General features: G+C 40.0%; 1 protein-coding gene across 17 annotated transcripts in view; it reads right to left on the bottom strand.

Moving 5' to 3' along the window:
• Positions 1 to 14045, bottom strand: part of CELF1 (CUGBP Elav-like family member 1) — a 50960-nt gene extending 36915 nt beyond the window's left edge. For 3 of the 17 annotated variants that reach the window (XM_072421931.1, XM_072421937.1, XM_072421932.1), the window contains exons 1-2: positions 640 to 915; positions 52 to 239 (exon numbers count right to left, since the gene is read on the bottom strand). In XM_072421931.1, coding sequence (XP_072278032.1) covers positions 52 to 239; positions 640 to 710 — 259 coding nt within the window. In that variant the 5' untranslated portion in view covers positions 711 to 915. Of the gene's footprint in view, positions 1 to 51; positions 240 to 639; positions 918 to 4622; positions 4667 to 10392; positions 10771 to 13959 lie in introns of those variants that run through there. The other 14 variants (XM_072421922.1, XM_072421926.1, XM_072421923.1 and 11 more) reach the window with 11 other exon arrangements.
• Positions 14046 to 21199: the final 7154 nt, after the last annotated feature.

Raw genomic sequence — 21199 nt, 5'->3', positions numbered from 1 at the left:
TTTCTTTGAGCATCAGCTCATTGCCCAGATATGTACGAGACTTTAACCTACCTTTACTCTGTGGAGGATTCTGGCTTCTGTCTCTCAAAACATTAATTTCATAGACAGCACCATACTGTTCAAAGAGTTCCCTCAGCTCTTTTTCTGACCAGCTGCGGGGAATCTGTCCAACAAACATCTTGATTGAGTCGGGATCCGGGTGGTCTGGATGGTCCATGGTGCCATTCATCTTTTTGGATCTACAATAGAAAACGGTGGATTCAAACGCCAGCTACAGAAGCAAACTCCATCAAACGGGAGTGAAGTTACATGTTTTTATGAGTTAACAGTGCACAAAGTTAACAAAAGCTTCAAATTAGGAGTTAATCTTGTGTTATGTATGGGACAAATACAGCACACACAGAAAAGTGAAAAATCAGCAACTAATAAGAAAATGGCCGTCTCCGCAGACAACTGCATGTAATCAGAGAACTGGACACTCATACCTATGACCTTAGAGACAGGTGGAGGTGAATTAGATACTTAAACAAAGTGAAGTCACACTAGAATCAGATGACAAACGTGACGAGGATTCCATGAAAATGTGAAGCAGAGATACCTCTTGAATCTAGAGAGAGACGGCTCAGAAATGACACTTACACAGGACTGGAATTCAGAGAGCAATGATCCACCATCATCTCAGGCAGGAAATCAAGTTTAAATGAAGCCATGGTCTGTCTAATTTGCCCCCCTGGAATAAACACAAGCAAGACAGAGCTCAACTCCGCCCGGACAAGCTCAGAGAACAGATGAAGACACTACACAGAGCAGCAGGACAGGGGAAACATAGCACAAAGCCCCGGAGAACAAAAAACTACGAGGGAGAGACGACAAGCAGAGTCCTCGATGAACTCGGCATTGGACAAGACAGACAGAATAGACTGGGAAGAGGCGCAAGGGGTGCAATAAAAGTTTGTGTTCACTTTGAAAGGGGAGGATGTTACCATGTGAAGGGAGGCTCAGTAAGGGCACAATGAAAATGCTGATGTGCGGCTCTTGTTTTGTGCGTTTTTCCCTGGCGAAGCAGTACTTAGTACAGCATCAGATAAACAGAATGTCAGATCAATAGAGATAGGGCTGAGTGACAGAGCGGAATGGAGAAAAAAAAAAAACACACAGCCGATTAACTCTGCCAGGGTGGTGGCACCACCCGCTATACATGGGACCTAGTCACACAACAATGCAGGTCAGGTTTTCAGGACACCTTTGTACAAGAGAACAGTTTTTTTGGTCATTCTACAAAGGAGTTGCCCAAAACAGATTTTACAAGTGGCTGTGTGTCCAGGTGTTTTTATAGCATCAGAATGTACAGGGGTTCATCTTAAACTAAATGTTTTGCCTAAGATTTTAGTCTCCTGTTGCATAAATTCAGCATTTCTACATCTATTACCTCCACTCTTAATCGTCTGAAATAAAAATACACGTTACATGTGGTCTTCATGCATGTGATATCAAATATATATATATATATATATATATATATATATCTATATCTCAATCCTGTATGATAATAAAAATGAAGCAAATCTATATTTAAAGTATCTATAAACCTGACCAGCCTACTCTATAACATACATTGTTAGCTTTTTTTTTTTCCTCCATTGAACCCTCATGCTGTTACTGCCTAGCTAAAGATAAAATTAAGTGTTGACCTACCTGTCTGCTACATAGGTCTCACGCAAGGTTTCCCTTTTTGGGTTTGGCCGAGATGAAGCAGCACTTACTGGATGCCAAAAGGCAACCAAGCCTAACAACCAGGGGGGCTGGAAAATAATTGGGTCTGTACCTCGGATAACCCCCTGTACTTCCATGTAATTAAAAGGCCCCAACCCCTCCCATGATATTTAAGTACCAGCCAGATATGGGAGTGGGGTGTGAATTACGCACCAGATTCTTATGAATCACAGACACTCCAATGGCCAAGTTGTCTTTAAAACAGTTATAGCTTCTCCATGCTCCCTCCCCTTCCCGGCCACTTGTACGCAGATGAATTCCCCCAAGTATTTAATATTTAATATTATAAATTTGAGCTCAGGAAAGTGAGACTAGGAAGGAAGAAGTGATTTGGATGGCTTTCTGAAAGGAGAACATCCAAAATGGAATCCCTAACCAAACAGAATGTCAACTCCCCCCCCCCAAGTTTCCAGCAAAGTCAAGTGAGTTTGGGTAAGTTGTTCATATGCAGGAAACTCTTTAAAAGAATGCAGGTAAAATGTATAATAATAATATAATAGAGATAATTACACATGGGGGAAAGTATAAACCACGGACAGGGAAAAAAGTGATGGGTTCAAAGAAACAAAACCTAAAAAGCACCCAGCGAGCCTAGAGATGATCACTATGCTTGGGTTTGAGAGCATTTTTTTTTTCCTTAATCACCAACATATTTAGAGCTATTTGTTTTACCTCTTTATATCAAGGAACACACTACATTTGAATATTTCATATTTACCAAACAGCAATCACTCAGCAAAACTGCATTGCCCTGTGTTGCATGTGCTGAACTAAAGAAAGCATGCCACATTTACCTCCATACACAGCCTGCAGATAATAGGCCTCGGGGAGATCAGTTTACACAGGCTGCAGAATATTTAAAGGGTGTGGATGAGACGCCTCTCCTAGCAAAGATAGGAATGTCTGTTTTTTCTAAATTATATTCAGATTCATGAACAGATCATGTATTAAAGCAGAACTAAATATAAATATGAAAAAACTGCAAACAGAAGAGTTCTTTATTGCAGAAGGGACACACTATGTCATCTTCAATAACACAAACCTGCCTGTTTGCATTCTTTTCTATAATGTACAATGAGCTACGCATGCATAGCTCAGTATATGATCCTGGTGTAAGCTGACTGCCAGGAATGGATGACCTTCTGTGTACAAGATGGCTGAAGACTGAACCATTGAAATAAAAATAAGCTAGGAGTTCTAGTGTTCAACTCAGCAATCTTTAAGCCGGGTGGCAGCTCCTGTATTGTGATCCAACTCTTCAGTGACCACCCAAAAACAGCCAGGTGGTTACTGAAAAGTATCGGGTAGTGTGCCCAGCTTAAAGGGGCTGAGGAGAACACTGAACTTGGTTAAAAACAAAAAATTTTTGTGAACAGGTAGGTAAATGTAGTATGTCCCTTCTGCAATAAAGAATCTGCCAGCTCGCAATTTATTTTATTTTTAACTTTAGTTCTGATTTGAATTTATATTTGTACAATTAATATTAATGTGTTGTGTTAAGGAAGTCCGAGAATTGGAACTGGTTGCCAAAGTACCATAAAAAAATTCCACACCCACATGACGGTGCCTTGTCTTATTGCCTCAAGGAATTAAAATTAATTGGCACCCAAACTTGTGTAATATGAAATACTGTGTGCCTTTCCAAAGGTTCTACCAGACAGAAATTAGGGGGAATCTCCCAAAGCTAAACTGCCAAAAAATATTTAGACTGATTATTATTATTATTATTATTAATAATAATAAATAGTATTTATATAGCATTAACATATATTGCTTTCTGTGTGACCTTTCTTTCTGTGTAAAGATTTTTCTTCACTTTCGGTGTGGTGAAATCATCACTGGGAGGTATTGAAGGGGAAGAGAGCCCGGGACTGCAACATTTAACAAGGACCACAGTTCTTTCAAATCTAATGTTCCTACTACAGTCCTAGATGTACCCTTAGCCCAAAGACAATGTTGGGGGGAAATCTGTTTTTGGGATGAGGGAGTAAAACCAGGGTCCCTGTAGAAAACCCATACAAAGATAAGGAGGCGAGACACCATGCACAGAGAGACTGCCAACCACGCTACCCCCAGATGACCATACAATAAATTTGAAGTGATGGGCAACAACCTGTATAAACACAAAGCACAACTACTGCTGGAAGCCACCGAGTGTGCAATATTAAAAAAAAAATCTATTTTTGATAATTAAAAAAAAAAAAAAAAAAAAAACAACTTTCCACAGATCTATTCTCATTGATCACCGTTACTTGGTATATAACCAGTTGTACCAGATTGTCAGGGTGACAGTTATGTCCCGGAGGTAGAAAGCAGCTTTGGCTTGTTGCCACCACAAAGATCATTAAAAACACCAAACAAAATTAAATAAGCAAAGGCGTGGATGGGGTTTAAGATACTCATCATTAGTTTAACAATACAAAATAAACTAATTAAAGATGGACAGCAAAGGTTTTCTTTTTTTCAAAATAAACTTTGTTGCCTTAGTTTTACACACCAAAGTCTAAATACAAATACATGTAACCATGAAGCAATCTGTGTGTATGATCGTTTATGTGATCTGCACCTCTCTTCTGGTTGGCATGGACCCCATGGAATACTATGCTCCAAAACGGAGGTCTAAAGAGAACTCCACTATCTTGCACTGCAGAAAGTATTAGATCAACCCACATTTCAGAGCTTCAGGGACACCCAGGAAAAATCTCTGAGCTATGTGCAGGAACAGTCTTTCTAGTTCTACTGAATTTAAAAAGTTTTTTTTTTTTGTTGTGGGTGTTCCACTTTCAAGTCTTTCCTCTCCTTTATTTTAAGTCAAAAATCACTGCTAGTGGGTAGGAGCCTTGCCTTACCTTGGCTAATCTTTAGGGTTTTTTTTAGTTTGTGTCCAATGCTCCTGCAAAAAAAAAACAAATTAAAAAAAAAAAAAGTCCTCTGTGTAAATCGAATGAAAAATGCTTTTCTACTTCTACTACTGCAAAAATTTGAAGGCCATCGTGAACAGTTTAGGTAACTAGAACCCCCTGCACTTTACTTTTTACACTATTGTTTAATGTGTTTTTGGAGTCATTAGTCTGGTCATCCATTCATGTCTTGTCGGCTCTCTTTTTACTGTCCTAGTATTGTGCACCCCCAATTATGGAGACAGAGGACATCACTTGTTAAGGTCCTATTCCCATCATGAATCCCCTGCAAGCCCAGAGCACTTCAATGACTGACCTGGTCTTCAACACTGAATTAAAGCCCGCACAGGCATGCAGGAATTTGTTTATTCCCAGCAAGAGCAGGGTAAGCCGAGATTGACCGGTATGCTTGCGAAGGACAGTTTCCCGGAGTGATCAAATAGGTAGGAAGAATTATCCCATAAGGGTCATTGCCTGTCTGCCTGATTTTTAAAGATGAAACTTTAGTTCCGCTTTAAGGGAGAGCAGTGTTAAACCCCAAAATGTTTTTAAAGCTGGGTGGGAAGAAATTTTAGTAGGGTGGCAGCCCCTGTATTGTGACCCAACTCTTAAGTAACCACCCAAAAACAGCCAGGTGGTTACTGAAAAGTACCGGGTGGTGCACCCAGCTAAAAGAGCCTGGGGAGAATACTGGGATAGGTAAAAAGTTTTTTGTTTTTTTTTGTTTTTTTTTTTTTATCATCCACATCACCATAAACCTGCAACATTTATCTTTGCTAGAGGAAAAGCAGATTCCTACTTTCTTTATTTCCAGAGACACCATTGCCAAGAAAGGAAATGTAAATACAGAATTTGCCAGCAGATAAAAGCAAATTAGCTTATTCCATCCTTTAGCAACATACAAAGGCTAATAAAAGTGCTCTCTTTTGTAATAACAACCTCCAACTACAATCTCTCATCCATGGCTTGTTCACACTTTGGGAATTATATAGAACACTTTACATAAAACATGCTCTATGCTGTGAGTCAGAAACCACTACATAGAAATCTGGCCAACTTCCATGGAGTCCAGCTATTCGTATAAAGTGTAGCGATAACATTTTAATACACCCAAGATGATGGTATTACTAGTCTCCCAATGACAGGAAGAATCTTCTAGATCCCATACATGTAACTAGATTGATTAATTCTCTCTTTCATGTAGATGTCATATGGGCTGTTCTGGTTCTGTGATCTTTCCTGGGGTAACATGGGAGTTTGTTTTCTTTGTAGATCATCATGGATTTCTACAACTGATCTCTTATTTATGATATATAATGCAGGCTAATGACAAATCAGGAGGAGGGCGTTTCACAACATTTTTCTTAGATTTTATTTACATGGAGCACATCAGCTCATTACAAATGCAAAATCTGTTCCCAGCTAAGTTAAGATTGTTACTGACCTTCTCTTCTCTCTCCAATCCTAATGACATGAAAGACCCATATGGACATGGGTCAACAAGCTACAGAATTTATACCTGAACCATAAAATACAAAAAACATAAAATACACAGCCACTACAGACCAAGTCAACAAAATCTATGAACATTTGCAAAGGCAGAAATGGAAGATGATCTAGCACAGTGTTTCTCATTCAGGGTTCCTCCAGAGACTGCTTAATGAGTAGTTTGCAATTCTCAGGTCAGTTTAAGTGACCCAAATTATTTTTTTGGCTACCAAAAAAGGGTGGCAATTTTCCCACTGGCCACCATGCTAATATACTGTGAGCTACGAATATATTCATCATAGCAGTAGTTCCCGGTTCCTGAGTTATTTTAAGGGTTACCCCCATATAAGAAAAAAAAATGTCTTATCTAGCACATCAAAAATACAAGGAAGGTTACACCGGGCAATATTTTTTAAGTTAAAAAAGAAGGAGCTGGCACCAATATAGCTGCTTATTGTGTTCACCAAGATGTGCTGTAGGAGTAACACCTGACCAGCATTCTAGCAAAAACTTTTAAATGCATGTCCAAAACCTGCTGTTCCAATGTATTACCAGGAAAAGAGATTTTCTGTAAATGAGGACAAACAGAAAACAAATGGAAAAATGAAACAAATCATGGATTTCCAAACCTTTCCTGTCCTGGTGACCATCTGAGTCCTGGGAAGGAATTCAGAAAAGTCCTTGGGTTTCAATATCTGATTTACATTTGTGTTTTAATCTTATGGGCACATAATGCTGTAAGAGTCACCTTACTATAATCACACCTGGTCACGTTCCAGCAACAATGTAATTAAAGCCACACTCCAGCTTAAAAATTTTTTTTTTTTTGGTTTAGGGATTTGAGGTTCCCACCCTTTGAATTGTGAGTGATAGGTGAAAGGCATAAGTAATATTTCCAATAGGGAAAATAAAAAAAGACTGAAAACTTAAACCTTACTCTTGTTCTGGTGTCAAATGATAAAGTGCTAGGAAAATCTTCCAAACTATTTCACATAATTATATACTAAAAGGGTGTACGCCTCAAACACAAAATCAAAATTTTGTCTGCACTTTACAAAAAAAAAAAAAAAACTCATAATTAACACAAAACAGTGCAAAGCAAGGCAAGTGTATGTAATCTTTCGTGATTTGTTTTGTTACATCTGTTATAGGAATGAGCATTGTACAGCAAGGGTGCTTCTGGCAGGATCTCCAGGTAAAAGGAGGAGCAAAAAAAGCAGAGGAAAAACAAATGCTGCCACTACATAAATAACTTGTTACTGGGTTTAGATTGAATTTGACATTTAGCGCAGTAAGCATAAAGTGCACTCAAAAAGATATAACATGAGGCCTTAATTACTGCAAAAAATTAGACCAGTGTCCAAATGATCTTTGGAGCCACAATTCAAAAATATCTTATGTCTGCTTTTCAAGAAAATCAAAGATTTAGAATTCGTAAAAATACAGGGAATGAGAATGAAAGGCAAAAGCAATTGATTTATTTTAGTTGCAAAAATAAATACTTGTTGACAGTATTTCCATATAATTTGCTGCCCAAATACAGCAAGATTCCATTACTGAGTTGAGTCATAGCTTACTACAGAATAGACCTTAAGATTGTGGACCCAAACACGGAATCCTAAAAAAATGACCACCATGGTTTCAATTTTCAAACAGTGGCTAATACAAATACTAATAGTAAAACCATGACCTCAGAAAATAAGTTTAAAAAAAATAAATAAAACTTCTAATATTTAATTTTCCCAATGCCCACTACACCACTCTTCTCAGTGCCCTACAAAATATAGCATACTATAGGTTCTTTAGCATTTACTACTACTGGGACGAATTGGGATTGCAGGGCTTCCCATGCACTAAGGTAACTCCTGCAACACTCTCTGAGCAGGTTAAGACCTGAAGCAGGATCTAGTGGTGCCGCACAACTCCCAATGGCAGCCTTGCAATGGCAATGACAGCAATGAATTGCTGAGGAAGTGGTAACCGTGCAACAATTTCACTCCCATTTTTAACATAGCCTAAGTCACCAGAAGATAAATGGTGAGCCCGGGGCTAGAGGAAGGAAATGTTGGAGTGTGGTAGCGGGATCAGGAATCTGACATATCTTAGAGCAAGAAGAATCTTTAGCCAGTGCTATCTTGTGAATACCAAAGAGAATGGTGATGCAGTCAGTGGGACAAGTAACAAAATTATTCTTTTCCAAGCAACTTTTTATGCTGAGATTACAAGGTCACCTAACTGATTGACCTTTCACAGTCAAAAAAAAAAATGGGGTCAAGGGGAAATACTAAAGAAGCCACAACATTTACTATGATCGTGTAATAACACATTTCACATACTTTTCAAACCAATACTGCCATCTTTGGTATGCTTTTTTTAAATATCATATCCCTGTGGAGCCCCCTTTGGACCCCAGCTCAAGGCTGTATATAAGGCTTTACTGTCCGAATCTGTAACAGCTAAAGTGATGGAACTATGACTGGACCTTCTCACATCCAAACATTTCTGTTATCCTCACTGCACTATATCAACGGCAAAGCAATCTGCTGCAAAGTACTCCATAAACTAGTCCATAATAAATAAAAAAATTTTATATATATATATATATATATTACACATATAATAATATAATAATTACAATACAATAATAATACAATAATAATATAATAATAATAAAATTACAATAATAATATATATTACACATACATATACACACACAAGAATGTTACCCTAATCAAGTTTGCATTAAAAAAAAAAAAATTCCAAATTCCAAAGCACAAAAGTACCTAACCCTGGCATATCCTCATGTAACTGTTCTTTTTCTTAAAAGAAAACTTGTCCTGATTCTACAAACTGAAAACAATGGCTTCCGACAACAATGGATCCTTTCCAACAACTGAGGACTGCACGATGCATGAATGAGTGCTGTACATACAGCCCCGTTCTGCTCCATGGAGAGGGGAGGGGGATAACTACAGAGCGGCACCCTGCTGCGCACTCTCCCCCTTCACTTTCATTAGGATCCTTCATCGCCCATTGTCCGTGGATCCGCCACAATGGTCGCTCGGACGATGAGCGCTGTACACACGCCCGATTCTCCTCAGATATGGGCCCTGAGCATCGCAAGTGTGTATGTAGCCTAAAGCAAGAACACAGTCACCCAGCCACTATCTGATAAAGATAGCAACTAAAAAGGAAAGTTGGTCAAAAAGTCTTTGGACGTCCAACTACTTGAACATGTACCTGTTTAAAATACATCCTGAAACCTTGTATACACTGGAACAACGATCATAGTAATTTGTGGCCCTTTTAGAGGTTTCAAGGCCAAGTTCAAATGAACTGTGTAGTCATGCACTTCAAGTCAGTTCCAACCATTATTTGCCCAGAAGTGGCCCGACATGAGTATTTGATGAATGCTCTAGTAAAATTGTTTTAGTTTTACCATTCAAGTTGATTCAGCAAAAGACCACCCTGAGACGTTGCAGGAATCGTCTGACAAAACTTCACATCAATAAAATGAAAACAAATTTTTTTTTTCAAACTCCAGTTGGATTAAAGCAGAACTGAAGTTCCACTTTAAAGAATCCCTGATGAGCCAGGTCATTGCTGCAGTAAGAGACAGGTGATGTCCCCTCTGCAATAATCCCTCCTGCCCGATTGCTCCAAGTACTTGGAAAGAATTTAGCTATGCATGCGCAGCGTCAGCTTTGGATGGCAGGATAACCGGCAATATCTGCTTCCACTGCGCCAAAACAAGTTATTAAGCCAGCCCGGATGATCGGGATGGCTAAAGATCCTGTACAGGAAAAGAAAGAAGATGAGGACCCTGCAACAGGTACAGGTGAGTAGCGTGGAATTAGTTCCACTTTAGGGGTTTTGGGGTTGCTCAGTACCGTTTGATGGCAAAGTACAGCTATAAAAACAAATCCACATAGCCCAAGTCAGCTCACAAAATCTGCAAAACTGCAACATAGATACCTTATATTTATAGACAAGCAAACAGCTGTGCAAAACAGACCAACAAGGTGCTACAATTACACACCCCTGGACAGGGTCTTTAAAATTGCCTGGAGAAAAGACACTGGGATTTGGAAACATGTACACATTTTGTCTTTCTTGTAGGCACATGTAAACACCTATAAAAGCAAAAGGCGAAGGGGTCGAACTGGACAAATCCTTCACAACAGATAAAAAACACACAACACTGCAACAATTTTACAAAATGTGAACTTACATCAATGTTCTCTGAATTCTCAACAGTGGCCCGGAGCTCTGGAGACCCTGATTTTCAGATTTGTGCCTGCGGAATGCACAAAGACATTTGTAAGAAAAGTGGCACATTCTCATTCATGGACAGGGCTTTCAACGTTTTAAGGGAAGATGTAAATTGCTGAGGCTTGCCCAGTACTTTCCTTTTATGGGGGAACGGTTGTATTTTCGGGAGCAGATTTTCTGATTTACTACTGCAACATTCATCATCAGAATCGTTTTCTACTTCCTCATTTTCACTTCCTGTTTTGTTCTGTATTTTAATCGTGACATTTCTTAAAATGGCATGTAAATGTTCTCTGCTGGTCACCCATTTATCAAGGTGATTTGCATTCTTACCAATTACAATTTAAAAACCATCAGATCAAATGTTGCAATGTGAAAGTAGAAAAAACACAAACACTCCGCAGTGCTAGTAAATAAAATGCAGAGCCTACAGATACAGAAATAAATAGAACTGCACGCATGTACACGTATTATTTACATTTATAATAAGTATGATATATAGATATATATATATATATAAACCTTTTTTGAACACTCACTAAGACATGTAACCAAACTGTAAAAAATTGATTTATGCTGTAAATGTGTATCTTCATATGATCCTAATACACCTCTGCACCGCAAGTTGTCTAATGAAAATGACCAAAGATACTGAACCCAGAAAATGGTTAGGCGAAGATGCTGGTGAAGGAACGAGCAGAGGAAAGTTTACTTCCATTTTAAAGTAAACTTTAAAAGAGCGAATTTCACTCAACGCCTTTACGGCAAAGTTCCAATCTACAGTGTTGATTACAAGAGTTGTATTTATAGACACAGCACATAACCGAATCATATTAGTAGATGATTATTAAACAGTATTTATATAGCGCCAACATATTACGCAGCACTGTACATTAAATAGTAATTGCAAATGAGAGAAAGATACAGACAGTGACACAGGAGGAGAGGACCCTGCCCCGAGAGCTAACCATCTAGTATGTGGGGGAATAAACACTCAATAGGAGGGGAGATCTGTAGTGTTGGGAAGTAGTGAGGGTTTTAGAAAACAGAAGATGGGTAGGCAAGTATGGAAGGATGGGTGCTTTTTTTTTGAGTGCTTTTAAATTAGCAGACAGTAAGAGCAAGCCGAATAGAAAGGGGAAGACCATTCCAGAGAATAGGGGCAGCTTTGGAAAAGCATGTCGTGCATGTGATGAGGTTATGAGTGAGGAAGTCATTAGAGGAGCGAAGAGAGCGGCCAGGGGAGTATTTTTCTATCACATCAGAAAGACAAGTGGGACAAGAGCGGTGGAGGGATTTGAAGGCCGATTACCAGGGTTCTCACCTCTCCTCGTTCCTTCACCGATTTCATTTTTGCGTTCAGGATCTTCTGCCATCTTGGTTAGACAGGCTGTAATGTCAATTCTGGCACAAGTGCAGTTCATTCCATTCCTGGGATCATACAATGAGCTGCATGCTTGCAGCGTACATTAAACAGAAGATTGCAAACCTTCTGCAATAAAGAACCTGCCTGTTCACATTTTGATTTAGCTTAAAGTGGGACTTCCAATAAAAAAAAGGCATGAGGTTGCTGGCCTCCTGGGAAGATCCCTGCTGGAGAATGCAGAGCAGATGAAATATTGCAAGATATCTCAATATTGTCGATTACAATAGCGTCTTCTCCTGAGATTTCAGCTGTTCTGGGTTTAAAAGGAAGCTTCCCATAAAGGCAGTGACATCATCCTATCCTAGGGCAGAAGACTGGGTAAGGTAGTATGATTCCCTTAATTTTAGGTGCCTTTTCAATTGACTAATAAGTGATTCGGGAAGGAGAAGGTGGGACAGACTACTAAATTGACATTCTATTTTAGGTTCACTTTGGAGATAAATAATTTGTTATAATGGATGTTATGTATTTTATGGATGCCATTTATCTGTAGGAAACATCCAAAAATACTACGACTGCTAAAGGGTGCCGCCATCTTGGATGTGATAAAAGCAACCCCAACAAAGTCAGAGCGGTAAATCAAGTCACATTCTATAGCAAGCTTTCTCAAGCTTGGGGGAAATCGTTTAAAGTCTCTGGAAAGTGCCCAGTTCAGGGTACATTAGTCTGGTGGTCAGTGAGATAAATAACTCATATTACTGGCTAGTGGAAAGAATGCCACCCTTACAGATTGCCAAATAGATCACTTGTGTCAGTGGTACTCCTAGCAACGTTGTGGGGAACCTTGAGAGTTACGTAAAACCCTGGATGAGAAACCCTGCTATATAATACATATATATTATAATAAGGATCTCTAATCACACAGATGTACTGGATATAATGCCACACACACACACACACACACGATTAGGTTTTCCAGGTCAGGTGACTGACATCTATAGCTGACTAAGAACATTACATTTCATACACCCCAGGACCCTGGTAGAAACACTGCAGCCCAGCAATACCTACAGAAGCCGAACATTTTTTTAAGCTCCAAAGTAAAATCGGCCCTTGGGAGAGGTCAGATAAGAGCTTATGCAAGCAGAATTTATTTTATTCTACCAGGAAAAACCTTATAAACAAATTCTTAGTGAGCCCACAATCTGCCCAGTTTCTGGGGAAAACTGATGTAGTGAAACATGCAGCATGAATTGTTAGTGGAGAGGAGGGGACAGACTCATCAGATGGGAGAGCAGGCATGAAATCGCTGGAAGGATGAGATGTCCTATGACACTGACTTTGCCCTGGGGGGACAGCACTGAATTTTTATATATTCTGGGGGGGAAAAAAAAGCCAATTTCCTTGTCAGAAAAACATAAATCACAATTCATTTGAAAGGGAGTCAGACTCATTCTAGTAATGTATGGTATTAGAAGGACTTTCCTGCACAGGAGATGCTTGGTACTGATATGTGGAAAGGATAATATTAGGCGGGGGTAATTACAGAGGTCAGCTCATTACCCTGGGGGCAGAGACAGCACAAAACCCTGCGGTAAAGGGTACGAGGGACACACACAAACATAAACATACACAGGACAATGTGCTCACCCAGGGTCGGTACATGAGGGGACACTCTGTATATGAGGTGTATATGGAGTCCCCATGTACACAGATAACAGCGCGCAGGCTCCAATACAGTAGGCACGGCATGATATAGATATATAGGGATACGCACACATATATATATTATAATAACATTACATATGTCTCACATATGACCCCAGCGGGCCCCGGTGCAGCGGGCGGTGCTCAGCAGGCGGTCGGTGTGTGGAAGCGGCACAGCCGGGAATGCTCTCTCTCAGTGGCGGGAGGGGCGGCCCGGGATGACAGCCAGTCTCTGTCACAAGGAACAGATCTAGTAATGGTCGGTGTACCTCAAGCTGGACAGGCCGCAGCCACCCGGGAAAGGTTCCGTTAGCCGGTAGGAGGGGTGGGGCAGACTCGTTGGTCCCGTTAACCCGGGAATAATAAAGCCGTTGGTGATACGAAGCAGTCCTTCACACCCGGTAAACAAAAACAACCCCCCAGGGCATATCCTTCCCCCTTCCTCCCACTTACCGCTCTCAGTCTCCGGGTCACGCTCCTCTCACCGTCTCCCTGCGAACAGAGGATCCAAAATGGCGGCACTTCCGGGCGGATCCACCAGGCGGTCTGTAGAAGGGGGGAAGCTGGGGGGCAGCGAGAGGCGACCAATAATGGGCGGGGGCGGGGAGATGCTGACTGATAGGACGCTGGCCACACAGAGAAGCCTGAGGTTGTGCCGCACTACAAGTCGCAGCATGCCGGCCCTGTGGGGTAAATAGCCGTCCTGCAGCAGCTGGAGGAGTCACAGGCTGCACATTGCTGTCTGTATTCAATCCTTAGCTTTCAGCTAAGGCATAAATCCCTCATAATAAATAAATTATGCCCTATAAATACTTCCCACCATTCCATATCTCCCATTCTATTGTGTTACTTCCCTCTCCTCCTAGATTGTAAGCTCTTGGGGACAGGCTCCTCTTGTGTCACTCTGTGTCTGTCATTTGCAACTTCTAGTTAATGTACAGCGCTGAGTAATATGTTGGTGCTGTATAAATACTGTTTATTATCAATAAATACTTCCCAGGCCTTGTATGGCAATGTATGTGTATGGAGCCAGAACATGTTAGAGGTGCAAAAACCACCGCCGATGAAGTGTGAGCAATCCCTAAATACATAGCTGCATGGAGTATGTATTGATCACTTATTGTGTAACAATTGCATGTGAATAATCAGGGCTTATATTAGCAATATGATCACAGATCGATCAATATTGCACATCACTGACTCATCAGTTACCCATGAACCATTAATATTATTAATAAACAGGATTTTTTTAGTGCCAACATATTACGCAGCGCTGTACATTAAATAGGGGTTGCAGATGACAAACAGATACAGACAGTGACACAGGAGGAGGAGACGACCCTGCCCCGAAGAGCTTACAATCTATAAATGATCTGAATGTCTGTCGCTAGTTTTCGATCCCTTGCACACACGGCACAATCAATTTATCATTTTGCACAAAATCATGATATTTGTTTTGCCTTTTATTGTTTTGTTTGCTGTGATGACATCGTACAGATGGGAAACGGGTGCAGGTGTGTCCATGACAATATGTAGTTTGTGTGATGTGAACTGTAATTATACACGGTATGGCCTGGAGATGTGCATTTCATGCGGGGACACATAATCATTTAGAGAAAGCTATTATCTTATACACAACAGGGAAATGAAAGAAAAATCAACGTCGGGAAGCTCATCTAATGTCAATGGGCAACTTCATACTTGTGCCAATCTTAAGAGACACTTAACATTCACTTCAAGATTCATCTCTTTTCTTCCTCTTCACCACAAGCGTTCAATATGGAGTTTCCACCACCAATACCTTCAGCCAGTGCCATGTCCCATACACGTACAGTACAATGATCAGCAGACATTAAAGCAGACTAAAGCTACGTACACAAGTTCAATAATTGTCGTTGGAAAGGATCTTTCACGATGAATGACAAACGACTGCACGATGAACGAGCGATGTACATGTATGGAGGGGGGAGAACTTTCATTACAATCGTTCCTCATCTGTCGTCCGGGGATCCGCCAGGACGGACCTATAAATGACGAGTGCCATACACATGGCAGATTCTCGTTCGATATCAGCCCTAAAGCGATTATCGGATGAGAATCATCTGACTTGTGTATGTAGCCTTACTGTACAATGGTCAGCAAACATTACAGCAAACTTATCCATCATTCCCAACACTCATCCTCTCTTTGTTGTTCTCTTCATTGGCTTCCATTTCACCTTAGAATCAAATTCAAGCTCTTGTGCTTTGCCTTCAAATCCCTCCACAGTTCTTGTCCCACTTACCGTTCTGACCTGGTAGAAAATATATCCTTGTGAAAAGACAACAACATCCTAGATTGTAAGCTCTTCGGGTCAGAGTCCTCTCCTCCTGTGTCACTGTCTGTATCTGTCTGTCATTTGCAGCCCCTATTTCATGTATAGAGCTGTGTTATATGTTGGAGCTATATAAATCTTGTTTATTATTAACAATAATAATAACTGTGGGAATATAATAAAATCATCATCATTTTTATGTTTGTATTTTTAGGTCAAATTGCTGTTCAACACCGCCATAGCATTGGAACCCCAATGCTCTGCAATGCTGATGGATATGTTTCCATATGTGCACAAACTAGAAGACCCCCAGTAGCCACAAAACTTTGCATGTATTGTAGCATATTGGAGCCTTTTTATCTATCACATATTCCAAAAATAGGAGAATTACTCCTCATTTCGTGATAATGGGAAGGCCATGCAACATATCCCTTTACACCTCAACATCCATCTGTGAATCCAGAACTCCTGGGATATTACACAGATACAGCCTATTATAGAGCCATTTATTTCTTAATGTTTGCTTGCCTTAAATCATGGAAAATGAGTGGCTTCAATGTAATTCAAATATATATGTTGTGTATATGCTTTATTATACTTTAATGTCTAATTCTGACAACAAGATGAGGGGAAATTTCTCTAAAGTGAGTCTATATCCCCCTATTAGACAGCTGTCATCAGAACAGGCATCCCCATTAGAAGAACCCTCCACACATGTACTGGGGTCAATGGTCAGCATGACAAACCTAGAGGATCAATATCCCCAGTGAGGACCGACAGCAATAAAAATGTAAGGGGAGTGTTAATAACTCCCAAGGCTATTAAAAATAGCTTTACATTCATCAAGATTTAAAATACAATCAGGTCATGCCCTCTCGCCTTCTTTTCACAGCTTTTAATACTTAAAATATATCAGGCTGTGCAATATATAGTTGAATAAAAGATAAAATTATCATACATGGTAAAAGTGAAGTTGTAAGCTTTCATGTTGCAGTAAATTGGGATTTTACCAATATGTGTATTTTTTTTCTTTACAGCATGAGGGAGAGAGGTCTGGTGTAATAAGGAGATCTTTAAATGCAAGCGCCATTTTTACCCTTAAAGCTGAACTTCAGTCTTGCACAATTGAACAGACCTCTCCTGAGCTGAAAATGTTTACTATACGCACAGTAAGCTTCCCACAGTGTGCAGCAAGTGAGAAAGAGCCCACTTAATTTCCTTGATGGAAGATATTAAGCATCACTTAGTCTTTTCCTTCCTAGCCTTGCTTTCCCAGATCCTTTTATTCATTGGAGCTCAGTTCTTTCAATCAATAGGGGCTGAGCATAACATGTGGGTATTTCCTAAGCTTCCCATTTTCAGGAAGCTAAATACAGCACCCTGTCAATCCATTCCACTAGGCCTGCATGAGCACACCCAGCAATAATGTAATTGGTCTAATACAGTGTTTTTCAACCTGTATAACATGGAGGAACCCTTGAAATAACTTTTAGGTCTTCAGAGAACCCCTGTTATAATCTACAACTACATTAGCATGGCGCTCATGGGGAAGATTGCCTCTTACATTGCTGACCAGTAGGAAGAATGCCACCCTGTCATTTACCCAGATCATTGGTATCATTTAAACTGAATTGATAATCACAAACTGCTCATTGCTCAAGGAACCCCTAGCAATACAGGAGGAACCCTGGCCGGGAAACACAGCTCTAATATAAGATCTATCATGATAGGAGAATGTTGCGGAACCAGGAAAAGCAATGTTAGCAGATTAAACTAGCTTTCGGTGAAACAAGATGGCTTATGCACAACAGAACACTGGAAAACCTCCTATTCACATGAGACCATGGACATATAGGACATTCTTTGGTGTGATAACAATTCAAAACCTAATTAGAAAAATGGAATATTTTTGCACAATGGTCCTATTGTGATGCAAAGATATGCTTATAAGTGCCTGCATTGTATTGATGAAGAGGCGGATCTACAATAGGTTTCTATGCTAATTGTCATGTAATGTATGTGAAATCAGTCACTGTCACATGCCCATTTGAATGATCTGTAAAGTAAATATCTACTCATGCATCTCTCAGTCCCAGGGGTATGTCTGTGCATGCAAAGGTCTATACATTCGTGATTTCTCTGTGCAGGAGGTAATCTGACAAACATTTGCCTGCAGCAGATTTTAATACCCCGAGCATAAAAATAGTACAATTTATATGCTAGACAAAATCCTAAAAGCTTTGTTAGTGACTGGGAAGCTTTACCAGCGGTTTCGTAACACAATTTATTTCCATTGGCTGCACAAACTCATTGCAGTCACCAAAGATTGCACAAAGCTACAACTGTTAGCAATTATCACGCATCTCTGTAACCAATAAAAATACCTTCTAAAAAAAGCTGTTTTGGTTACAAACGTAATGAAAATTTCATGGGTCAAGGAAGATGCACTATCATGTAATGGTGCAATAAGAAAAATAATAAGAAGAATAATCAACTATGTAGCCAAGTCATAAACCTTCATTGTATGTTCAACATAAACGTGGCATACAAGGATTAAAATGATATAGCTGAAATCAATAGTAATTGGATGTTCAGCCTTGTGTCAGTGCTTTGAGGACAAAATAACCACTCAATAAAGATCATGTCACACCAGATCAATACAATGAGGGGGGTGAGGTGCAGACACTGATTGCACAGCTGTTATGCAACAATCACAAATGTAGGCTGTAGTCCTGTTGTTTCACAACAGCTGTGGAAGCCCAGGGATGATGGAGTTTTGTGCATGTGGTCTTAATCTGCACACTGCATTCATTTCTGAATGAGATTGAAATTATGTCACCTACAGGCCTCTTTATTTTGCTTACTTGCTCTTTTATTTCATTTATTTAGGTGTCACCACATTTGCAGAACCATACAATTGTAATCAGAATTTGCTAGGGTATCCTTAAAGCGTACCTAAACTCAGAATTTTTAAAAAAAAAAAAAAAAAAACGTTGCAGCGCCGCCCCATAATTCTGAACGAATAGGAGCGCTAAGCCTCCCGGTATACCTACAGCACGCATCCCGGGAGGCTCTTGGGTGCTATTTTTGGGCATGCCTTTCGTCAAAAGGAAAAAAAATTGGCAATCTCACTCATGTGCAGTGAGATCGGCAAGTTTTTTTCACATCTACGTCACCTAATCTCGCGCCTGGGTCGGGTGACGTAGGAAGAAGAACCCGAAAGAAGAGGAGGGGATGGCGGCGGCCGGAGCACTGGGCAGGGTCGACGCAGGACCCGATGGAAGAAACCTCCGGATGGGTCAGATTGCCCTGCGGGATTAAAGGCAAGTGTATTCTTTTTTGTTTTGGGGGACTTTTGAGTTTAGTTCCTCTTTAAGCAATGAGCAATTTGTGCTTCCCTGGTTAGTTTAAGTGACACCAATGATCTCAAGCTTCTTCTTGTGATCACCACACTAATGTGCCCTAAGCAGGGAATATAGTAATTATAGCAGGGGTTCTTTGAAGACTGGAAAGGTATTTAAAATGTATCCCCATGTTAAAAAGGTCAAGAAACACTGGGTTAAATCATTGTTTGTCAACCAGAGTTCCATGGAATCGTGGGGTTGTTAGGGGTTCCTTGAGCAATGAGCAATAGCGCCTCTCAGTTTAATTCAAGTGACACCAAAGGGTGAAATTCTTTCCAATGGCCAGCGATGTAAAAGGCATTCCTCTTACCGACCACCATACTAATAAATTGTGAGCTGTGGATATAGACTCTATACCAGGGGTTCTCTGAAGACCTGAAAGTTATTTCTAGGGTTTCCCCCATGGTAAAAAGGTTGAGAAAAGCAAGATTATATTTTAGAGTTAATAAAAACATCAAATGGCCAATTCTACTGCTGCTCCTGAACAACCAACAGTAATTGAAAGTGTTCCCTGCTGTTTAGTAAACCAACACAGCTCTGATGGCTTTTGCCTGTTGTATTAAGCAGCAGGGAGTGCTCCCACAGGCTGCTACTTCTTAGAAAGGGCTACCCACTGATTTACATTATCAGGTCTGTGGGGGGGGGGGGGGGGGTTGTTGGTCATAGTTCACAGCACTATATTGGGCTGGTTGAATGGTGCCCGGTGGTAATACCAGGTAAATGGTTGGGTAGTGCCACCTTAAAATGTACCTGAACTCTGAATGTCTTTTCTGAATAAATGATATTTGTATGCTTTCATCTGAAGCATTATTCTCTACACACAATACCTTTGTTTCTATGAGGTCCCAATCTTCAGATATATTTAATTCCTGTTTATAGACTTGATACCAATCTAATGGCTAAAAAAGACTGAGACAAACATTTACAGTAAAACCAAACATTTGCATTATATTTCCCTGTCTACAGCACTTGATCTACTGATCTTTCTGCATACAAAATTTTTGAAGGTAAGCTTAAGGTATCTCTTGATTTAGTAACAAATAGGCCATGATGGTTGTACTGGGATGTCAGGAGTGCTTGTAGAAAGAACCTGTTTTCCTGCCACAGTAACAACTGCTGCACCCATTTCTTGCCCTTGTGTCAAATGAAAAAGGAAATATTTATTTTAAAAATATAAAATAGCAAATTAGGTGGGGAATTAAAGAGGACCTGATCTTTGGCAAGCAGAAAGCAAAGGGCTAGTCATCAGCATTGCTTGTGTTCTGGTTGCAGCTGATCTTTCCACCTTGTCTTGTTCTTTACTGTTTCTCAATATGAAGGCCACCATCTTTGCTTCCTCTCCAGCAAGGAGAACAGGGAGCAGCACAGCAGGGATACCCCAAATCTCACTGCAGACCTGGTGAGACCGGCAGTCAGATGGAGTCAGGGATTCCTGAGATCTTTCATTGCAGATATACAGCTATGTGGCTGAAGATGCAGAAGTGTAAAGGGCACCCTTAAATGCCAGAATACTGCTATTTTGGTAGAAGGAATTGAATACAAAAGTCCAAAAATATAGCTGTTTTTCAGGGCGTTCAACATTTTTAGGAGTAATCAACATTTTCATATGTTTCCTGTAATACGATAAATCTTTACTTTTTGAGTTCAGGTCTCAATAATTTCTTCTCAACACAATCAAACCCCTATGTCCAAGAGAAAGTACTGCGGAATAGTAATCAATGAAGGATTAAAAAAAGAGAAAAAAAAGCATATTGTAGCAAATTAATTATTCACAAAGAATATAAAATAGCACATAACAAATTCATACATATCTTCAAAGAGTTTCAATTGAAATATTAGTCCAGACACCAATACCCTTAGTGGGGTTTGTCTAGATTAATTACTGAACAGTAGATTTCTATCAGCAGTTCAAACAATTAGTTTCTCCTTAATGATTATGGAGAAAAGATGTAGAAGATCTGGAGAAATGAAGTAG

Source organism: Pyxicephalus adspersus, chromosome 9 (genome assembly GCF_032062135.1).
Source record: "Pyxicephalus adspersus chromosome 9, UCB_Pads_2.0, whole genome shotgun sequence".
Taxonomy (NCBI): domain Eukaryota; kingdom Metazoa; phylum Chordata; class Amphibia; order Anura; family Pyxicephalidae; genus Pyxicephalus; species Pyxicephalus adspersus.
This window is presented reverse-complemented; position numbering and strand designations above follow the sequence as displayed.